The sequence below is a fragment of the Aquarana catesbeiana genome, linkage group LG02 (genome assembly GCF_042186555.1).
Source record: "Aquarana catesbeiana isolate 2022-GZ linkage group LG02, ASM4218655v1, whole genome shotgun sequence".
NCBI classification, from domain to species: domain Eukaryota; kingdom Metazoa; phylum Chordata; class Amphibia; order Anura; family Ranidae; genus Aquarana; species Aquarana catesbeiana.
Genome location: NC_133325.1, coordinates 659582027 through 659604876, shown reverse-complemented (window position 1 = coordinate 659604876; position 22850 = coordinate 659582027). Strand labels below are relative to the sequence as shown.

The 22850-nt window shown below is 40.5% G+C and overlaps 1 protein-coding gene across 2 annotated transcripts in view; it reads left to right on the top strand.

Annotated features, from left to right (window-relative positions):
- The window catches only part of LOC141128938 (smoothelin-like protein 2), a 153404-nt gene that overhangs the window by 97992 nt on the left and 32562 nt on the right, over positions 1–22850 (top strand). For both annotated transcript variants that reach the window (XM_073616598.1, XM_073616597.1), the window contains 3 exons: positions 1927–1993; positions 13215–13382; positions 20649–20766. In XM_073616598.1, the coding sequence (XP_073472699.1) occupies positions 1927–1993; positions 13215–13382; positions 20649–20766 (353 nt within the window). The remainder of the gene's footprint in view (positions 1–1926; positions 1994–13214; positions 13383–20648; positions 20767–22850) is intronic.

The window sequence follows — 22850 nt, the reverse complement described above, 5'->3', positions numbered from 1 at the left end:
CACCTTACACTAATTGTGCATGTATGAAATTTATTGTCTGCCCTGTAGTAAACTGGCAGCTAGAAAGCACCTGTTTCTGTTTTTGCGCATGGAAAAGGGTACAACATGCTCCCTTTAAAGTGATTATAAATCTAAAAGCAGACATTTATTATATTGCATCTTACCATTTGTTAGAGGTGATGGGTGCATTTGTTCTCTTTTTTTTTTTTTTTAGGCTTGTGCGCTTTTACTTTCACCTGGTGGTCCAGCCAGTAGGTCAGCTGTTTTTTAACAGAACAAGCTGTCCTGCTGATGTAGTAGTTACCGGGCTAAGACAAACCATTTAACACTGACGGGGGGTGATTTCAATTATCTTCTTTTATTTATCGGTGTAAAACCTTTATCTCAAAAGGAACTTCCTAAAAAGTTAGCTGGAGTTTGGTTTCAGTCAGTTTAGTCTGCAAGTCATTCTAATACTACCCCCCCCCCCCCCCAACCTGACAATACAGCTGTCCAAAGGTGTCTGTTTTGTTCACTCATCCAGAGCATAGGTACCCTAATACAGGAGATGTGTTACTGGTCAGATCCCCAGGTGAAAACAGAGGAAAAGCCTAAAAAATTTAACACAACCACCACATCTACAGATTAATAAGCTGCAATATATTACATTTTTGGTTTTGGGTTTAATACTGCTTTAAGGACGACATAGTTTGGACTTCACAAAAAAACAATACTTGCATTTTAAAGGTCAACTGCACCCTTGTTTAAAAAAAAATCAAGATTTTATTGAGCCCAGCACACCTATTACAAGAGCATGGGTTTGTACAGAATTTAGTTATGCTAAATGTTACCAAAATGGTGGCTGTTTACATAATCACTAAATGACCATCCAGGCACCTGTGATGGAACAAGTATACAGGAAGTACTATCCTGTGTTCTACACGTCCCATAGCTACATAAGTTATTTTGTAAGTGCTGTTAAGACCTGGTTCAGACTGGAGCGTTTTGACATGCGATATGTCATGTCAAATCACATGTCAAATCAGCGACAAATGCCGTCAATGGCACTGTGCGACGCCAGATCTGCGGCACTGCACCGATTTAAAGCGGGGTTCCACCCAAATTTTGAACAATATCTGTATGTATTCTCTTCCTTGCCTAGATGCTGACATGCCGTTTAAAAAAATTTAAATCGCCGTAATTACCTTTTATTTTTCTATTCTTCTTTGCATTTCCTGGTTCTCCTCCCGTGGGAGTAGGCGTGTTTCTAGCCTCTCCCAGACTCCTGGGAGCTAGTCTCAGGCTTCCCAGGATGCCACTGAGCATGTGCGGGAATGAGCGGTGAATGCTGGGAGCACAGCATTCACCACATCCAGGAAATAAATGCTTGTGGGCTTCAAATGCCCACAATGAAGATGGAAATCGCCTGCAGTGAATAATATAAGTTATTCTTTCCGACGAAATCTGACACAGGCGGACATATTACACACAATATGTGAGTATGTAATGCTGAGAAGAAAAGTTTGTGAATGAACTAAAAAAAAAAAAAAAAAAACGATAGATAGGTGGACCCCCGCTTTAAAAAAGTAGTTTCTCTACTACTTTTTGCGATTTCAGGCTGTGATTTACATTGACATCTGTGCTAAAATCTGGAAATCGGGAGTCAAATCGTGCGAGTTCAGCTGAATTCACACAGCTTCATTCCTGCAGTTCAGTGTGAACCAGGGCTAAAAGTTACTATTCCACTTCAATCTGCAATCACTGTCATTTTCTGAAACGGTCATAAATGTCTCTTCCTCCCATTGTGTCCACCTTTTATATCACTTTGAACTCTCATCATGTTGTTCTTTATAAATGTAGACTATACTATTAAGTATAATCTAGATTTTGTTATGCGGTGTTTAAATTGTGTCAGATATTTTACGGATTTGATTTTCACTTTTGCAGAAAAGAGCATAAGTTCGGCGAAAACCACACAGAGTTATAACGTTGCAAACTCTGTTATCAGTGAAAGGTAAGTCGTCTTCCTCAGCTACTTCCATTCTTTTCCTCTCTTAGAAACTATTGCTATTCAGGGATAGTACCCACCTTTAACAAATGGAAACTTTGCAATGAGCACAAACTTTGTAATAGTCCGTGTATATGAAACAGCCATGTAAGGTTTGCTTTTTCTGCTAATAAAGGTTCTGCTAAGGCTGGTTTTAATGAAGAATTCTTCAATTGTTTTTATTGGTAAATCATGATTGTGTGTACTTTGTACGAAGCTTGCGAACAGCCTTCCCTGCCATTCATCGTATGTCCAGCATTTATTGGGATCCTTTGGGCTCTGTTAAAGTAAATAGTTTCACAGATCAATAACATTCACTCAGCCATGGCTAGAAAAACCAAACTGTAACCATATATCTATGAGCAAAGATGTCTTTTACGGGAACAACCGCTGGGATATTGTGAAAGACAACTGAAATAGTAGGAGAAAGTGTACAGCTTTTTACAGTATATTTGTACATCTTTGTAACCCAAGCACTTTTAAAGTGTAACTAAAATCAAATCTCTTTTTTTGTGGAGATGGATTAGAACAGCTGTCAGATTATATTGCTGTTTGTTCCCCCCAGAAGATCCACCCTCTTTATTTGTCCTGTTTACCATTATCATAGAAAGTAAAAGAAAATCCCAAATTTTGGGCTGTAACCAGAACAGTAATAGAGGGGAAATCTTCCAATGGGGATACTAGTTCTCAGGATTACCCCACTTTGTACGGATTTCTTCTCACTTCTAATTTTAGCTATGGGGCAGGAAGTGAAAAGAAACATCCCGTATTTGATACAGATGGTAAAAAAAAACATAACGGGTTGTAACTCTCCCTTACTTTATCCAAAATGGGGAAAAAAGTTATGCCTTTAGTGACACTTTCTGTAAATGGTTTATAGACCATTCTTCCTTAAGCCTAGGTTTGGTGTCATATGGCATTAGCCATGTTCGCAATATGCAAGTTTCTACTAACTCATTTGCAGTTTGTGCAAAAAAAGAAGCAACCAATTAATGCAAATTCCTAGACAACTGTATGTCATCCAATTTATGTTCTGGTTAAATTGTTTGCATATGATGGGGAAAAGGGGATCATGTTGTACTTTGAGGTTAGCCACTATCTTACAATGGAGCTGATGTATACAAAGTAGGGCAAAATCATACAAATTTGTGCAGATCCTGTCCCTGGAAACTAAATCCACTGTGCTGCTGTACTGTAGGCATTCAGTTTGAGAAATGAACTAGTATAAGAAAAATATGTTGTCATGCTTAAAGAGACTGGATTTAGTAGCACTGCTGAGTCCAGGTGACAGATTCCAGGTGACACGCTCCCGGTGTTACCGACATAACCTCTCTGGGGGTCAGGAACCCCAACAGTGAAGAGAATTCCCTATGATTGCTTCAGTCTGCTAGTTCTGAAAGTCAAATTTCCCTTTCCAGGCTGCATCGTCATGTATACCAGACAATTACATGTACCTAAAACCCAAGAACAAAAATGTATGTAAATCCTTGGATGTAGTGGCTGGATTTAGTTTTCTTTTTTTTCAACCTTTTTTTTCCTTTAATTTTAACCTGGTGATCCTGCCAGTATCATACTTTCTTTTCTAAGGTGACAATGCTTACTCACTGTAATATAATGGAGTGGCAACATTGTCACCCTAGAACAGAAGGTGTATGTTAGTCTACAGAACACCTCCCATCTCCTTAGCATAGGGAGAGAAAACTGAGCAGGGCTGATTAAACTGATAACAATATAGCAGTGGCGTGTTACACGCTCACAAGGTTTCTGGTAGGATCAACAGGTTTTTTTTTTTTTTTGTACTTATTGACTAGTTATTACAAAATGCTTTCAATGTAAGGCCTCCTAAGGAGCAAATAAGATAAGTTAATTACCGTATTATGGTTTACACAATTTGTAAGCTCCAGGCAAATGACTTTGCGTAGGCTGAGATGATTTCATGTGCAGTCTGCTGCACATAGGAGAGACTCCTATCTCCCATTGATCACTAAAGCTGGCCATACATGGCTCAGTTTCTTTCAATCGTGGATTCCCTCATCCACACAGGTGAGGTGGATAGAGAAATCCTCCCTGCTATGCTAGTGTATTCTGACAGAGGGGACTCCTCTGCTGTCAGAGTATACTGATCAGCACTGCAGTGCTGATCGAACAAAAATTTTCCAACAAGCCCATTTGTGAGAAGTAGATCATTAGATCGACTTGTCATGGATAGAACGGGCCATAGATGGATCGCAATTTGGATGGTCTTTGCTGAACCGGACAACTTTCGTTCCATCTATGGCCAACCTAAGAGTGTAACATTGTAACATTTTAGCAAGTCACAAGGACAGGTTGCAGCAGAGACTGATGACAGCGTAACATGCCATCTATGGGCCAGCATTGAAGTCCTGGCTGAGTGTGAACCAAGAAGATGCTGGACATCTAAGGAAAAGAGAACATTAAGATATTGTCAAGGATAGAACTGTGATCTCTTTGATAGGTTACAAATACCTATAAGTTTTACACTTGGACATTACTTAGCATACACAGGTCCACTTCATACAAAGAAACCCTTGTGTTTGGCCAAATTTACTCATTGATTTATTTTCATAGCCTCTTGGTCAAATGACTACACTACCACACGTATGACCAAATTGTAATTACAAAATAATATAAGAAGCTTTGGAGTACAACACTTCTAATGCCCTGTACACGCGGTCGGATTTTCCGATGGAAAATGTGTGATAGGACCTTGTTGTCGGAAATTCTGACCGTGTGTAGGCTCCATCACACATTTTCCATCGGATTTTCCGACACACAAAGTTTGAGAGCAGGATATAAAATTTTCCGACAACAAAATCCGTTGTCGGAAATTCCGATCGTGTGTACACAAATCCGACGGACAAAGTGCCACGCATGCTCAGAATAAATAAAGAGATGAAAGCTATTGGCCACTGCCCCGTTTATAGTCCCGACGTACGTCACCGCGTTTAAAACGATCGGATTTTCCAACAACTTTGTGTGACCGTGTGTATGCAAGACAAGTTTGAGCCAACATCCGTCGAAAAAAATCCTAGGATTTTGTTGTCGGAATGTCCGAACAAAGTCCGACCATGTGTACAGGGCATAAGAATATTGCTACTGTTCTATTGACTTTAGGGAACATATCTCATCTCTTATAGTGAGCCATAAATTGCTACTTTTGTGATTCCACCCTATATACATAAAGCAATAAATCTGTGAGAATAAAAAAAAACCAATATCATTTACTAATTCGCTTGCCTGTTACCACAAGTATGTGACAGTTCTCCGCACCCCGTCCATTGAGATTCCTGTCACAAAGGAAATGCCACCTCCATCTCTCTTCAACTGTGAAGATAGTAATAACACAAATTAAAAAGAGCACTTTCATTAAATCTACTACAAAAAAAGTAGTAGAAACAAAACTCATCATCCACCCTAAAACCTGCTCTTCTGGATTTTCCGGATATCATTCTTGCACTCACCTATCACAATTTGTAGCAAAGCAGATGACAGGACAGTCTGATTGATGACTTGGCCTGAAGATAGGGACAAGTCTTTCTAATAAAATAGATGTCTCTGTGGAAATGTCTACAAATGTAATGCATTGTATGCACTGCAGGTGAACAATATATCACTGTGACAGTAATTAGAGGAAAGAGAAGAACAGGTGACACTGAAATGGCTTCATATTCTTTCAGAAATACTGTACATAAAATATCCTTCAGGCATACAAATAAAAAATATATTAAATTCTTTGTGAGTTTTGACACAAGGGTTTATAAAGCATTGCAAATGTAATCCTATAATACCCTTTTTTAACCCTGGTGTCATTTGTTAAAGGGGAAATATTCTTTTAAATGATGTGTGTAAGTCTGTATACAAAAAAAATAATAATAAAGGGTCCAAGACTGATATAAAAATTCAACGGAGCTTAGCTTCCGAATCTTGAGCAGCCAATTACCAGATGCCAATGCTGTGAGCAAATAAAGGTCAGCAATGGCATCCTCCCAGGTAAGCCAACACCAGGGCAAACTTCTGCAATGGACAGCTGATGAGGAAGCATGGGTTGTCACTTTTACCTGAATGCACATGTGACAGCAAAATTCTACCATGAGGACAAAAAAATGGTCAAGCCTAGATGTCCATGCTTCGTGTAAACTGTGGGCAGCTATACAAATCTCCACACATCAGTGGGCAGACATTATGATATATTGACCTGCCTGTGACAACTGCTTTTTATGAATTAACATGGGAGATGAAAGCAAACAAGAAGGTTCTTTACCGGAAGGGACTTTCAGAACTTAAGACCCCATTCACACAGGGGCAACAGGACTTGCAGGTCGCCTCAGCGAGGCGACCTGCAAACGACTGCCCGGGCGACTTGCAAAACGACTTCTGTATAGAAGTCTATGCAAGTCGCCCCAAGTCGCCCCCGAAGTCGTACAGGAACCTTTTTCTAAGTCGGAGCGACTTGCGTCGCTCCCCTTAGAACGGTTCCATAGCACAGAACGGGAGGCGACTTGTCAGGCGACTAGGTCACCTGACAAGTCGTCCCTGTGTGAATGGACTCTAAGGAGAAGCTTGTGATTTTCCAAAAAAAAAACAAACAAACATTCATACTCCCCTCTATGCTGCAGCTTTCCCATGTTGGTTCTATAGCTGGCAATACATTGATGGAAATTTGAATGGTTCAGCTAAATTTCAAGCCATGTATGCGCAGGGAGGTTGTGCAGAAGTCGATCTACCAGTCGACTTCTGTACAATAACCCTGTCGGATTTTCTTTGCAGGTAAATAGACTGCAGCATTGATCTGTGTTTTCTGATGGCGGAGAAGTCTCCCTGCTGTTAGAGTACAATAGCTTAGCTAAAGGATTCTCCCATCCACCTCGAATGTGTGGATGGGGCAATCGGGTCAGTTTTTTTTTTTCAACCTCCTGGTTGAATGAAAAAAACTGAATAATGTATGAGCTGCCTAAGACTGAGAGCTAAGAAATCACGTGACCACTGTTCGCTCAGTTCTTGGTCCGTTCAGAGCAAAGAGCAGTGACTATCGGTCACCGATCTGCGCTCTGCTCCTCCAGCACTCGCTGCAATGCCAGGCAGGAGAGGAGGCGGGTGCAGCTTGCTCCGGCTCTCAGTCTCCCACCTAAAGGCAGAGCCGGCTGTCGGTCAGGTAGCTGGGTGAATCCTTAAAATATTGGTGGGATCCTTTCAGCTCCTGGAGAGACTCTGCTACGTCAGCCAAGAGCAGACAGTAGCCTTCTCTCAGCTAATTCTGGGTCACAGGAGAGCAAAACTAAGTGCACTGCTGTCACTCATAAGAGAATTGTGGCCAAAAAAGCTTTGGCCATACTACTTTTAGTGAAACTGAGGAAAGGATAATGCTACACCAACCAAACCTAATTTTTTAATTCTAAATTATATCTTCATTTTACAACTATAATGGGAAATACTAAAAATAGTGATCCATTGGCTAAGCTCTAACAAGCAGGGCCATCTGATTCCTCCTGCATTGATTTGAATTGTATTGCTTTATATACCTTTATGTAAAAACTCACAAAGAATTTAATATATTTAATTAATTGTATGCCTGAAGGATATTTTATGTACTGTATTTCTGTAAGAATATGAAGCCAGTTCAGTGTCAGCTGTTCTTCTCTTCCCTCCAATTACTGTCACAGTGTGCTTTCAGTGTGGCAATATCAAATAGTATTGAAAAGCAGATGTGGATTAGGACTCTTCAGCTTGAGTAATATTAATCTACCACTATTAAAACTAGGGGGATATATAAAGGGCACTTGTGGTAGCTAAAGTAGAGAACATTCACCTGTTTTCCAGGTCAATATACACACAGTGGGGACGGAAAGTATTCAGACCCCCTTAAATTTTTCACTCTTTGTTATATTGCAGCCATTTGCTAAAATCATTTAAGTTCATTTTTTTCCTCATTAATGTACACACAGCACCCCATATTGACAGAAAAAAACACAGAATTGTTGACATTTTTTGCAGATTTATTAAAAAAGAAAAACTGAAATATCACATGGTCCTAAGTATTCAGACCCTTTGCTCAGTATTTAGTAGAAGCACCCTTTTGATCTAATACAGCCATGAGTCTTTTTGGGAAAGATGCAACAAGTTATTTGCACCTGGATTTGGGGATCCTCTGCCATTCCTCCTTGCAGATCCTCTCCAGTTCTGTCAGGTTGGATGGTAAACGTTGGTGGAAAGCCATTTTTAGGTCTCTCCAGAGATGCTCAATTGGGTTTAAGTCAGGGCTTTGGCTGGGCCATTCAAGAACAGTCATGGAGTTGTTGTGAAGCCACTCCTTCGTTATTTTAGCTGTGTGCTTAGGGTCATTCTCTTGTTGGAAGGTAAACCTTCGGCCCAGTCTGAGGTCCTGAGCACTCTGGAGAAGGTTTTCGTCCAGGATATCCCTGTACTTGGCCGCATTCATCTTTCCCTCGATTGCAACCAGTTGTCCTGTCCCTGCAGCTGAAAAACACCCCCACAGCATGATGCTGCCACCACCATGCTTCACTGTTGGGACTGTATTGGACAGGTGATGAGCAGTGCCTAAGAACATACCTCTTAGAATTAAGGCCAAAAAGTTTTTTATCTTGGTCTCTACCTTGGATCTTAGACTAGAGAATCTTATTTCTCACCATCTTGGCGTCCTTCAGGTGTTTTTTAGCAAACTCCATGCGGGCTTTCAGGTGTCTTGCACTGAGGGGAGGCTTCCGTCGGGCCACTCTGCCATAAAGCCCCGACTTGTGGAGGGCTGCAGTGATGGTTGACTTTCTACAACTTTCTCCCATCTCCCGACTGCATCTCTGGAGCTCAGCCACAGTGATCTTTGGGTTCTTTTTTACCTCTCTTACCAAGGCTCTTCTCCCCCGATAGCTCAATTTGGTCGGAGAGCCAGCTCTAGGAAGGGTTCTGGTCGTCCCAAACGTCTTCTATTTAAGGATTTATGGAGGCCACTGTGCTCTTAGGAACATTAAGTGCAGCAGAATTTTTTTTGTAACCTTGGCCAGATCTGTGCCTTGCCACAATTCTGTCTCTGAGCTCTTCAGGCAGTTCCTTTTGACCTCATGATTCTCATTTGCTCTGACATGCACTGTGAGCTGTAAGGTCTTATATAGACAGGTGAGTGGTTTTCCTAATCAAGTCCAATCCGTATAATCAAACACAGCTGGACTCAAATGAAGGTGTAGAACCATCTCAAGGATGATCAGAAGAAATGGACAGCACCTGAGTTAAATATATGAGTGTCACGGCAAAGGGTCTGAATACTTAGGACCATGTGATATTTCTGTTTTTCTTTTTTAATAAATCTGCAAAAATGTTAACAATTCTGTGTTTTTCTGTCAATATGGGGTGCTGTGTGTGCATTAATGAGGAAAAAAAATGAACTTAAATGATTTTAGAAAATGGCTGCAATATAACTGAGTGAAAAATTTAAGGGGGTCTGAATACTTTCCGTCCTCACTGTATGTGCAACACAATACATCAAAACACTCTGTCATCACCTTGCCTTTTAGGTCTCAACTTTAGATCCAAACATGATCTCGCAAAAGTTGATCAAGGAGAAAAATATATCTGAACCACGACACAAATCTCTCTCTCGCCCTCTCTCACTCCCTCTCGCCCCCCTTTATCTATCTATCTATCTATCTATCTATCTATCTATCTATCTATCTATCTATCTATCTATCTATCTATCTATCTATCTACATTTTAGAATGGAACCACACACAGTAGTAGCAAGGTTTAGCCCTATACACACATATTTTAGTGTTGTACCTGTACTGTTGTAAAGCGCTGCGCAAACTGTTGGCTCTATACAAGTCCTTTATAGTAATAATAAGTTGGCCTTTCTAACTACTGGCTTCATGGGGTAGAAGACCAGGCTATATACAACTGATTACATTTCTATCTTGGATATAGTGCCTTTTAAAAGTGCCTTGGGCTTCACTGTACGTGTGTCTGCATTTCCTTTTCTTTTCTGGAATGTTTGCATTTAATCGTATGGAAAGCCAGAGTGACACGGTTACAGAACCCTTGAGTGAAGCAGCTACTTCTAAGGGTTGATGCCTTTTTTCCATTATTTGGTTTACACTATGTGTTTAATTTTCCTTTTCAGCCATTTGAAAAATAGGAAAGAAAGGCCGTCAGTCTGTCACTTTTACCTGCACACAATTGCGATTATCACACTGCCATTTCCTTAGCTAAACACACTGGGCAATGAACACAAAACACCCACTGAGAATTCAAATAAACTGCAAATTCGACTTGAAACTAGCAAAATGTGCTGCAAATAGAGAGCGTTTTCTTTACAAATTGTTTAGTTGCATGCTCATAGGATGTATAAGGTAGCATGACAGATGTTTGGTGATCTGCAGCTATAATGACACCCCAAAACGGCTCATACAATGCAGTGCGATTGCAAGAATCAGATCGCATGGGTGTGAACACCCATGCGATCCGATTCCAGTGCATACAAGATGCAAATTCAGCCCGTATAAAATGAATGGGCTCAAATCTCACTGCAAAGAATCACATGCCTAATCACAAGTCTAAAGAATGCAAAAATCTCATAGTGCAGTATTATCTGAAAACTGCTATTTAAATGTTAAAGCTCACATTGTCCCAGAAAAACAATATCCCAAACAGCAGAATAACAAAGATGGTAGCTAACGTACTTCACCTTTGTGTGCCCGACATCACTTCCTTGACATGTTTGGTCACCTGACTAAATCAAAAGGTTTCTTTTAAAGAAGTCAGGTGATTAAAATATCAAGGAAGTGACAGACACAGACTGGAACTAAAAAAAACGATAGCTGCCATCTTTGTTGTTGAGCATTTTTAGCATTTATTTATAGCGGACTTTAGTTCATACTGCACTATGACTTTTCTTTTATATAGGAAGAACTTATGACATAAATGAAGATTTAGATGTTGGACTTTTATTGAATTTGGGGATTTACATTACATTTTTGCACAAAGTATGTTTTTTTTTGGGGTCTATGACTTCTTGAAAGCACTGGATTACTTATAGTAAATACAAATGGAGAGGAGATCACAGCAACATCACGTCTTCACAAACAGAAGAACGTGGAGCATGAAAGATAATGTGAAATGAGATGCAGTTGTTTTAGGACCTGTGCGCAAAACCTGCATTTACCTTCGACTTGAATACGGACTGAAAACATTGGGAGCACCAGGAAAGCAAATGCCTTCAAACTAAATCTTACTGTTCATACAGTATAAACGCTAACATGGCGTGGATACTTGTATTGGATGGCCAGCAGTGGGGTCCTCTCAGGAGAGAGAAGACTACAAACCTCAGCACAGGGGAGCAGCAGCAGACCAGTGGCACCATTGCAGTGCTGGATTAGCAGGACTCTGCACCACAACTTGCAGCAGGGAGGGAAATGGACGGGGCACTTAGGTGAATATAGCTGCCTTCACCAGATTATTGGCTTTACAAGAGGCAGTGTATAATTTTTGATTTCAGATTTATTTTTTTGAAATAAAAAATATATTAATTTAATTGAAATAACTTTGTCAACATTAAAAAAAAAAAAAGTTTTATGCAACAATTTGTACCTAATAATATATATTTATTTGGTCAGCCATATATGCTTATTATACACTCTGGCACTGCTTACTCTACATGGTTGTGCTGTACTACTCACGCATAGCAAAACACGGAGTCTGCCAACTATGCATCCTCCCTGTGTGGCGGATATCTTATCTCAATAGCTGTAAAAGCTAAATTCCAGTCAGCTGGTAAAAATCTGCATCTGGTTGCCCCCTCCTTTGTATTGTAAGGGTCTAATACTCATTAAGCTCCAGCTTCAGAATGTGGGTTGGTCCATCATCATCCCGATGTACAACGCATGACCACTAGTCCTGCATTATACATGATTAGCAGCTGCACAGCTGGTGAAGAGGAGTTGCTTGAGGGCGCGGTTTGTCCAGTAAGGGCTCATTCACACTGGGTGTTTTTACAGCTGCTCTTTTGGGCGTCAGGTGTTTTTTTTTTTTTTTCTGTAGCCACTAAAATCTCCCCAGCATGTTATCCTATGTGTCCATGCACACATAGGCTGTTATCAGCGTTTTTTGGCAGGGGCATTTTTCAGGCTGGAAAAACCCCCCAGAACTACTGCGTTTTTGAATAGGAGTTTTTCAGCTGTAAACCGCTCTAACACTGAAAACATGGCAAAACACTATCATTTAGGAGCATTTTTTAACCTCAGGCTTTTTGGGGAATATAGTTTTGCTAAAAAATGCTAAAAATGCAGCATGCTACAGCTAACGCTGCTAGGGTTTTTAGAACGTACAGTGTGCATGTGGTCTAAGGAGGAAGCCGGTGTAAACAAGGGATAAGGAAAGTTATTTTGTCACATCCCTCAGTGATGGCAAACTTTGGCACGCCAGATGTTTTGGAACTACATTTCCCATGATCCTCATGAACTCTGCAGTGTAGCTGAGCATCATGGGAAATTTAGTTTGAAAACATCTGGGGTGCCAAGTTTCGCCATCACTGCTCTAGACTAAGCAAGCATTCGACCCTTATATAGGGCAGACACAAGCATGAAAAGGTGAACACTGTAAAAAAAATGTTCAACTATTTCTAAAGCCAGAATGTGTTTTTAATTTGATTAGTGAAGGATTTACACCCTGTCGTTTTGTGTTTGTTTGTTTTTTTTTTTTTTTTCTGTGGTATTTGTCCACCATACGCTTTCTATCCTGCAGACACAATATATCCTGAAAGTGAGTGAAAATCCTCTTGGCTGTCATTGCAGCAAATGTTCTTTATGGAAGATTTCCCCTCTATTACGGTTTCAGTGAAAACTCAAAATTTTGGATTTTTTAGAATTTGAGAGTCCTACGGGGACACAGTCAAAAAAATAAAAAAAAATTTCCAACCTTTCCCTACTATATCCAAAACTAAAATAAAAAATGACTTGGATACGCTTAAAATATATGCTTACTAAAATTACACCATACTTTCCATATAATGCTTTTAACAAATCGGAAGTTTAGACATTCAAATTTATGTGTAGTTATGTCATGTGCTGACAAAGGTCATAGTCCACAATAACACAAAGTCCAAATCAATAATATGCTGATCAATAAAACAGTTTGCTTAATTAATCCATTTTATTTTGTATTCCAGCACAGACCGATATTTTGATGTCACCCCCAAATCCCAGTCTCCACCGCCTGCTTTGAGTCGCCAAGCTGAGAAGAAGCGTGAGCTGGTTAGGTCCCAGACCCTGCCAAGGTCTTCTGGCACGCAAGTTCGCAAGGCTTTCTTTGAAAAGTTTGAAAAAGACAGTGGGAAGTAAGTGGAATACATTATTTGCACCATTTATGGATGTCAGCAGAAGCACAAAGTATAAAAAAGCCATATTAACCCTTTTAAGACCAAGAGGTAGGTCTTTAAGACTAAATGCCTTGAGCAAATTTGGAGGTTTTGGTATGCGTTAGTTAACTTGACAATAACTTCATGAATAATCTGCCTACCTAAATCACTTTTATATTGTTGATCACAATGTGATCACAGACGTTTGTTTAAAAAAAGAATCTGGTAAGAGCAGTCAGTTTGTCGCAACTGTCCGAGTCCTTTAGTCCCTGTAAACTGTGATTGAGATCTAGCAGTATTCAGGTTGTGTTGCCATAACGCCAGTGGCGACCCGTCCATACGCCCACCCTAATCAATGCGCCTGGCCTCTAATTTACATGCTGGGTGCCGGACTCATGAATTCCAATTTGTTTTTTGTTTTTTTTGTTTTTTTTTTTTTTTTTTTTTTTTTTAGAAGTACGTGATTAGAGCCTGAGGCTCTAACTGGCTTTAAAAAAAGGGGGGGCTCAGGGCACAGAGCCCACCCAGTTGCGTGACAACAGTGAATTAATATTCGCTATTGTCTTTCTCCTCCCGGCTCAGGAAGCTGGTCCTGAGACCCGATTGGCCTGAGAGGAGAGGCCATCCTATTAGCCGCCAAGAAGGGAGGAGACGCAGGGGAAGCCGAGGAAGGAGGAGACCCAGTGTGGAGCCCAGAGGAAGCCCTGCAACCTAGATGGGGTAAGTGTAGGGACCGATCGACCAACTGGGGGGGTGGCAGCAGACAGATAGCACCAGCCGCCACTGCTTAACGCATAGCTGTACATGAGGAGATTGTGTTTTTGAAAAATGGGTTGACAATTACTGAAACATTTCTATGCGAGATCAAATTCATTTTCTCATGTTGTGATAATGTTCACAGATAAGCTAAAGGCAGACTGTGGTAAATGGTTAATGGGCAGTTTCTTAGTTGTTCTATACCTTACCCACTGGTAACTTAATTATATACATATTGAAGTGCATTAAAAGTGTTCCTCTTGGCAATGCAATCTTTGTTCTGCAAAGCTTGAAGTGTCTGCATATTTGAATGACAGGTAGAGTAGTAGTAAGAGTGGATTATCTCCTGGGTAAATATGTACTGGGCAATAATCTTGTGTGTACATGCTTGCACTACTTTAGCTGCTTGTGTTTTTATTATATTTTTTCTTTTCTTTGTGTTAAATAATTACATAGGCATACATCCTTAATAGAGTGTTTTTAGATTACTTAATAGAGTGTTACAGTTTGTAGTGGAAGCTTTAGGTTCATATAAGTCGCATAGAATAGCTCATCGATCTTTAACTAAGCAAGCTCTTCCTCCTATAAGACTTGGGTGACATCCTGTGTGTTTCTAAACTCGCAACAGTAAAATTAGTCTGTATAAGCAGTAAAGCATGCTCGTTATACTCACTGTGGAACTTAAGGGGTTAATCTTCCACATTGTGTAAAAAGGCTGTTTGATCCTGTCTTCTCTGATCCTCCCCTTCTTCCACTGTCCCCAATCCATCTGCTAATGGTACCGAGCCTTGGGGGCACTCTGCACATACTCGGTTTGGTGTGTCTTGCTAGAGAGTTTTTTTTTTTTTCTTGGGAGGGTGCATGTGAAAGGCACAGGGCCAATCAGCACTGTCCAAATGGGGTCAAGGGCCCTGCATCCTCATAGGACAGTCAGAGTAGAATGAAAACTTCTCCTACAAGCTTTAACCGTACACTGATAGAAGTCATAAGACTGTATACTTCTGATGCAAAAAGGTATTTAGGAGTTTATATTTACTAAAATTGAATTTCCATGTAATGTGTACTGTGGGAGACCAGATATAGTAAATGCAGGGTCCTGGGTTTAGTGACAACTTCAGGCAAATAAAGCAGTGCAAAGATGTTAGGGAGCACTGTAACAGATATGTTTTATTAAAATAAAAGAAGTACCTGTAAACAAGAAGGCAAGTGGTTGTAAAGTTAGAAGGTTTTTTTTATCTTGATAATTCTATGCATTAAGATAAAAACCCTTTTGTGGGCAGCAGCCCCCTTATACTTACCTGAGCCCATCTCCATCCAGCGATGTTGCAGGAGAGTTTTGGCTGTCCGGGACTCTCCCTCCTAATTGGCTGAGACAGCAGCGTGGCGCCATTGGCTTCCTCCACTGTCAATCAAAGTCAGTGAACCGATGAGAGGGGATGGGGTCTAACCACAGCTCCGTGTCTGGGGGGGGGCACTCAGCAGGGGCCAGGAGCGCCAACGAGGGACCCGAGAAGAGGAGGATCTGCTCTGTTCAAAACCACTGCACAGAGCAGGTAAGTATGTTTGTTATTTTTAAATTAAAAAAACTGAGACTATAGTATCACTTTAACTCTCCTGCTGCCTGCAACACAGAACACTACTCAAAATAAAAAAAGAAAACCCTTCCAGAAGTCTCTGAAGGAACTGGCAGTGTTGATCTCCTGTGTCCCCTGCAGTGCTTGGTGGTTCTTCCCAACAACCCGTATGTCACTGCTGTGTAGGTGTTGATAGGAGGAACCAGGATATAGATACCCCCCCCCCCAAAAAAAAAAAGTGTGCGCTTCTGCAGTAAATCTGGGGAACAATTCCTCTCCACTGGAACAGTGTAAAGCTGGGTTCACACCATTGCTGCATGCGACTCCCAGCAGGGGTCCAGTGCGTCCCTGTTCACCTCTTCAGGTCCGACTTAAGCCCAAATTTTTGGCTGAACTCGGACCTAAAACGGACCAAAAGACGCACAGGACTCCTGTGCAAACTTGCAGTGGAGATATGTTAAACGGCTCCATAGAGAGCCAGTCAAAATCTCCTGCTATTGCAAATTTGAGGGGATGCCGCATCCAGTTCGCAGTGGTGTGAACCCAGCCTAAGTGTTTACTAACTTCTTCACGGCTACTTCTTTTATTTCAACCTTTGATTTTGCAACAAGTACTTAGGGGTTTATGTACACAGGTTCTCGTTTTTTTTTTTATGCTCATGTCATGCACTTGTGAAGCAGTTTGGAAGAATGTGGAACGCGGTATTTGACTTTTGAACTGGATAATTTAAAGCAGCGTTCACATGCACATATTGCTGCATTTGCTTTGCGTTGCCCTTTCATAAGCACAGCATGTACTGAGCTGCTACATCTGAAGTGGCCCTGGCCCATACAAGTTACCGTACTCATGACAAAGTTAGAAGCGTCATAAACAAGACTTAGATGAATGAATGTGCCTGAAAGGTTGTTTATTTTTTTGCACTGATAAGTCTGGGATATATGCCTTTTTTTAGTGTACGTTTAGTGATTTTAATCCTAAAAAAAAACAGTTTTGGGATTTATAGCAGTCACAGATCTTCCGCTTTCTTCCCATCATTCTAACCCTGTGTATGCAGGGTTCTGTTTCCAGTTGAATACAAGTAAGCTGCACAGCTAGCCTGTAATATTCCCCGGAATGGTCTCCTGTTATGTTTTCTGCTGGGTTAATATCTTTTTTTTTTTTTTTTTTTTTTTTTTTAGTGCCGAGTCATTTGAATGGTATGGAAGGATTAGGCATGGCCTCATTAACCCTTCATTTGATTAATCACGGAGTGTTGACAGTGAATTCAGTGACATGTTCGTTCATAGTTCTCAGACTGGGCTAGTCACACTCCATTGGTACTGTATGTCATCGAGCAGTTCTGCTATGATTTCGTTGCATACACAATTATTTATTCTTCTTCTTTTTTTTTTTTTTTTTTTTTAGATCAAGGCCCAGGGTTTGTAATCCAGTCTTATGCAAGCTTTTGTCCTTTCTCAAACGTGATTTAGGGTAATTATGGGACATGAGCTGATTTCATTAACATTTAGCAGTGACACTTGGCACAAAAAACTTTCCCTGCTGACTTTGATGCGCTTTATCAGCAGTGCACATAGAACTTTTTCATGGGAAGCAGCTGAGTTTACTTGCTCTATTATCTGTAATGTTTTAGTTTCTGATCTGTAGAAAAGAGCAGAGTATCACTTTTATTGTGCTCTATACCCAGCTTTGTTTTGTAGCATCCTGTCATTATCAGAAATCTTATTTATTTACTTCTGAGCAGATATTAAAGACTAACTTAAAGTAAAACCCCTACTTTCTGTTTTATAATTACTCTCTTCTTACTTTATAATAAATTCCCAACACACGAGCTGGCATCTCCAGCTAGCCTGGCTGTGGGGTGTGTATAGTTCTTTCAGACATTACAATATTAGAGGCGAATAATATAAAATCTTATCTATAGTCAAACCCTTGTCAGACATCTTGCAGCTGAAGAAGATGGAAGAGGTGTTTAGGCAGAAGGCTTTGAGTTTAGATGCATGTCAGCGTTTTTCTGGAAGCATAGTTGAACTCTTTAGAGAAATAACAGAAAGCCTAAAAACAGTTTTACATGTGAGTTTAAAAAACATCTATAATATAAGGTTGGGGCATGGCAGGACCAAGAACTTGGTACAGAGACATGGAAAACCGTATACCAATATAACAGCTTTAAAGCTACAATATATTTATACATGCTTTGTCCTTTTTAATTTGGCAATTACATTTTTTTCCACAGCACTAAAGCTGGCCATAGACTGTTCAAATCATGAATGGGCAGGCTGAATTTACCCAAGTTGATCAATCAGTCAACTTGGGTACAACCAGCTTGTCGGATTTCAAATGTGATTCTTGCTAGCCTCTAACAATAATCAGTGTTGTCCCAGCGGGGACAGCTTCTCCTGCCAGGAGAACAGGGTGGCACTACAGGAGGGATTCCCCCATCTGTGTTGATGGGAATCGAGCGATTTTCTTTCCTGCAACCCATGGTTGTGGGAAAGAAAATCGCTCCGCCTATGGCTAGCCTTAGGTCATGTCATATATGCCATATAGTATATGGCTAAAATTGTAGAAGAGCGCAATGTGTCCTGCTAAAGTCAAGGATGGCCCCACCCCTTTCCAACTCGCATAACAGCCTCTATATTGGTCAATATCATATCAATATCATATCATATCATATCTATTGGGAGTCTCTGTAGATAGGAGAAGGCAGGGCAAGATAGACAAAAAATGCAAGATTTGCATATAACCTCGGTTGCCTTTATGTCTAAATCCATTGAACATTTTGACATGCAGTTTTCACTATACATAAACCCAGAATATGCCATTTTTATTTATATACCCAGTGTGAAATTTCTAAATTCAAGACTTATGTACTTTTAATGGCTCCGTTGTCATCAATAGAGCTCTTACTCCTTTCTCTGATTTTCAAACTAGAAGTTTTCTAACAGAAAAAAACATGTGCAGCTTCACTGTCTCACTGCCCTTTTTGAAAATATATCCAATTGAATATTTAATACAACTCAAATGAATGGTGAAAAACCAATTGCTGCTCTAGCCATAAATTTGCAATCTGCTCAAAGATAAATAAAATTAAAATCTAAACAATTCATAAGTTCTATATACAACAATAGTGAACTGTGCTGATTAAAGTGCTTAGGAAAACAATCTTAACAAATAAAGTCCATTGTGCAAATCAAAGTGCTCGTGCAGATGAGTCTCTAAGGTGCAAATTCCAATCCTCCATGCTCCCTGCCTGCACTCCCCACTCACCGACTCTTAGAGTCAAGATATATCAATTACAGTATCCTGGTGTGGTGAATGGCATCTCCTTTCCCTCGTCTCTGCCAGTAGTATGGTTCAGTTGCAGTGCAGTGTATCATGAAAAATCATTAATCAATCTCCATAGCATAATAAAGTTTTGACTTTAATAAAATTTGTATACAAAAACGATTACGCTCACGTTTGCGGCTTAAAACATAAGCATATACTCAAGGGTCAGTTCGCTGCCTCTGCATGCAATTTAAATACCAGAAGTACATCACTGTTTGTCCCCGCTTGACACGTTTCGCCCCTCCCACTGGGCGTCTTCAGAAGCTAAACAACTCAGATGGTCTTTTTAATATCAGGGGATTTGTGTGTACAATGAAAATGCAATTCCTGTATGTAAGTATTATGAATATGAAATTAGACTGTACAACAATCTATACATTTAGGGACAGTCCGACTTTTTGAAAGAACATCATATTTGAGACTAATAATTTACCGAATAAACACAACATTACTTATTCCTACCTGAATGTGCACATCTGTTATGACAGGTTAGAGTATTAAATATTTTATTTTCTTTCCTTTGTAGTATTTTTATTTAAGTATACTGACTGCTTTTTGGTTCTTTCATTTAAATAATTTATTTCTGTAGGGAGAATATTAACCATTCCATTTGCCAGTATTGGCAATACATTTGATCAGGGCTTTTTTTCAGCGGGAACGCGGGGGAACGCAGTTCCGGCACCTCCAGCACTGAATGTATGTAATAGCATGGGGTGTGGGGTGTGTTGGAGGGTCTATTGATGTTGGCTGCTGGGGGATCTATTGTCACTGGTGGGGATCTGATTTTGTGTGACGGTCTATTATTGCTGATGGGGAATCAATTGTTGCTGGGGGGGGTCTTATGTTGCTGGAAAGGATCTACTGTTGAGGGAGAGGTCTATTTCTACTGGCTGCTGGGAGATCTGTTGTTGCTCCTGGGGGGGGGGGGGTCTAATGTTGCTTAGGTGGATACTTTGTTACTGGGTGTGATATTTTGTTGTGGGTGGTTCACTGTTGCTGCAGGGAATCTATTGTTGGGGTGGAGACCATTGTTGCTGGGGGAGTCTATTGTTGTGTGGGGATCTGTTGCTGGAATTATATTGTTCCTGGCTGCAGGGGATCTATTTTACTGCTTTTCTTTTTATCATTAACATGTTCCATACAAATGATTTAGCACCACAAAATGATACTTGGTTCTGTATTCTCTAAAAGGGGCAGTACTGGTAGGTGGGTAGGGGGTGGAATCAAGGGACGGTGGTCAAAGGTGGGTAGGGGCAGAGACAAGGGGTGACTCAGACGGGGGGAGTTCCTGCACTTATTCTCTGAGAAAAAAAGCCCTGCATTTGATAAAGTGTAAACTGTTTGGGTCCTTTAATTTAGCTGTAAGTATGTGATAATAATGTTCTGAGTACTATTTTTAGTTTTGGGAGCAGTGTTTAATAATGTTAATATTATATACTTAAAGTATTAGCTGTATTTCTCTGCAGAATTGCCTTCTCATTTCCTTTTTAATATCCTCTGTTATGTGTATGGGGGGAAATCATAGCCCTTCTGTGCTTTATAAGCAGGTCACTTGATTATTAAACGTTTTCCTTTGTGCTATTTTTAGAGGCAAGGGGGAATCCAAGGTGAAGCTGAAAAGGTCTCAGAGTTTTGGAGTAGCTAGTGCCAGCAGCATTAAACAGATCCTCTTGGAATGGTGCCGATCCAAAACAATTGGCTACAAGGTAATGTCTGCTCTTCTGTAATAAATCTGTGTGTACCACATACTAGTATGCAGAGGAACTGTAGTTGTATTTGCATAGTCAGTTTTCACTCCTCACTTTAGAACACAATTGCAACAGGGGCCGCATAGCAATACTTTTATGGCCCTCCACCCAGCAACACCTCTTGGCGGCATCTGGCATTGTGATAATACCCACCCCCCAACCTGCTTCATTGTTGTAAGCATAAAGATAACCTCCCTCCCTACTGTAAGCTCTATCTGTGTCACTGTGATAACCACTGAGCCAGCTTGATTGGTGTCAGTATAATAACCCCACCCTTTTCTGTCAGCTTCATTGGTGTAAGGGTGATAAACACACAAACACACAGCTTCATTGGTGTCAGTGTGACAATAACCTCCCTCCAGTCAGCTTCATTGGTGTCAGTGTAATGATAGTCTAAGTGCACCTGCTCCAGAGCTTAGTAAATGAGCAGAACCTCTGCTGATTTTCATCATCCAATCATGTGCAAGCAAAAAGGCGTTTTTTTTTTTTTTCCTTGCATGTGATTGGGTACTTTTTACAAAGTGAAGCTTTACCACGTTTACTAAAGTGCAGAGTCTATATACCTTTAGTAAATCAACCCCTTTGTGTCGGGACACAATTTCTGCCCTAGGAGAATTTTTAGGCACATTAAGGAGATCTTGCACCATAGGCAGCTAGGTTACATAGACCATCCATTGAGGGATAAAGGAATTCAAACACTGTTTGGTTATACTGCTACCTACAGGAGGACTGGACACTGGCAAACAATAGAAAAATTGCAGACTAAACAAAGGATAATTCCTCCTACTCCCAGCATGCATACATTTTTTGTTGGCGTTTTAGATGAATGTCCTTTTCACTTTCCCGCCATTCAGTGAAGGGGAAGAACCATCCTGCTGCTGGTCCTGCTTGCACGCACCTCGTTACACCCATTTTCTGCTCTGTTACCAATCTCCACCTACAGTGATCTAGTCACCTTCAGCCGCTTAACCATCATCTGCAGTAGATGTCAGGGTTTGTGAGCAACTGAGGCCTTGTGCCACACTTGGTCTAGTTAGCTACATGGTACAATATGTCTACACATAGGACACAGAGGAGCCAGTATCCATGCTAGGGGTGACCCCAGCCTGTATTTCCCGAAAGGTTCTAAGGGCGTCTGCTCCGTATCCCCCAAGGGAACCAACACTTGCTATTTGGAAGCTGGTACCTCCAGTTTTAGGGCCCGCATCATCCAAGTCTTACTCAGGTCTCTTAGAAAGGACTGAGTCCCCTGGCCTGTTCTCAGCGACATCTTCATACACTCAGGACTTTTTGGATAACATGTGCACAACTCTTCATGCACATTGACCATGGGGTGCCCTAAACATGCTCCAGCACTATTCTCTAAAAAATATATATTGTTCAATAGCAACAGCGCAGTACTCCTTTTGAGTACACCAAACATGAAATACCACGTGGCATATACCAATAATATAACGAAATAAATAAAAGTGCTCATATATACTTCTGGTTATTAACCATGTATGAACTTGTGGTCGTTAAATAAAGGAACATAAAGTTCCATATAATAATGTAAATAATATAACTAGTTTATGAAACAACAGCTTCAGGTTTTGATCCATTAATATGGATACTATACACCATCTTGTGCAACAACAGCTTCAGAACACCCTGTCACCCACGTGCACTCTCAGGGTGTGCCCTCATTTGTCCAAGTTCGATTGAAGAATCCACTTCACTATCTGGTGCCACTTCCAAGCTCATATAATCATAAAAGAACAATGAGATGCTCCATAGTGTTCACCACTTACTGTTTTAAAATCAATAAGTAATATTGCACTTGCATTCATAAGACAGTATACATGAAATTCTCAGTATCAGCTTAGATCCGCAGTGATAAGTTGGAAACGATCCCCAGTGTGATGATGTCAATAGGCACTATTGGGCAGACAATCCTTCTGGGGATTGCTTCCAACCGATCACTGCAGATTTAAGCTGATACTGTGAATTGCATGTTTACTGACGTATGAATGTAAGTGCAATCAGGTAGTTCCTGATCTGGC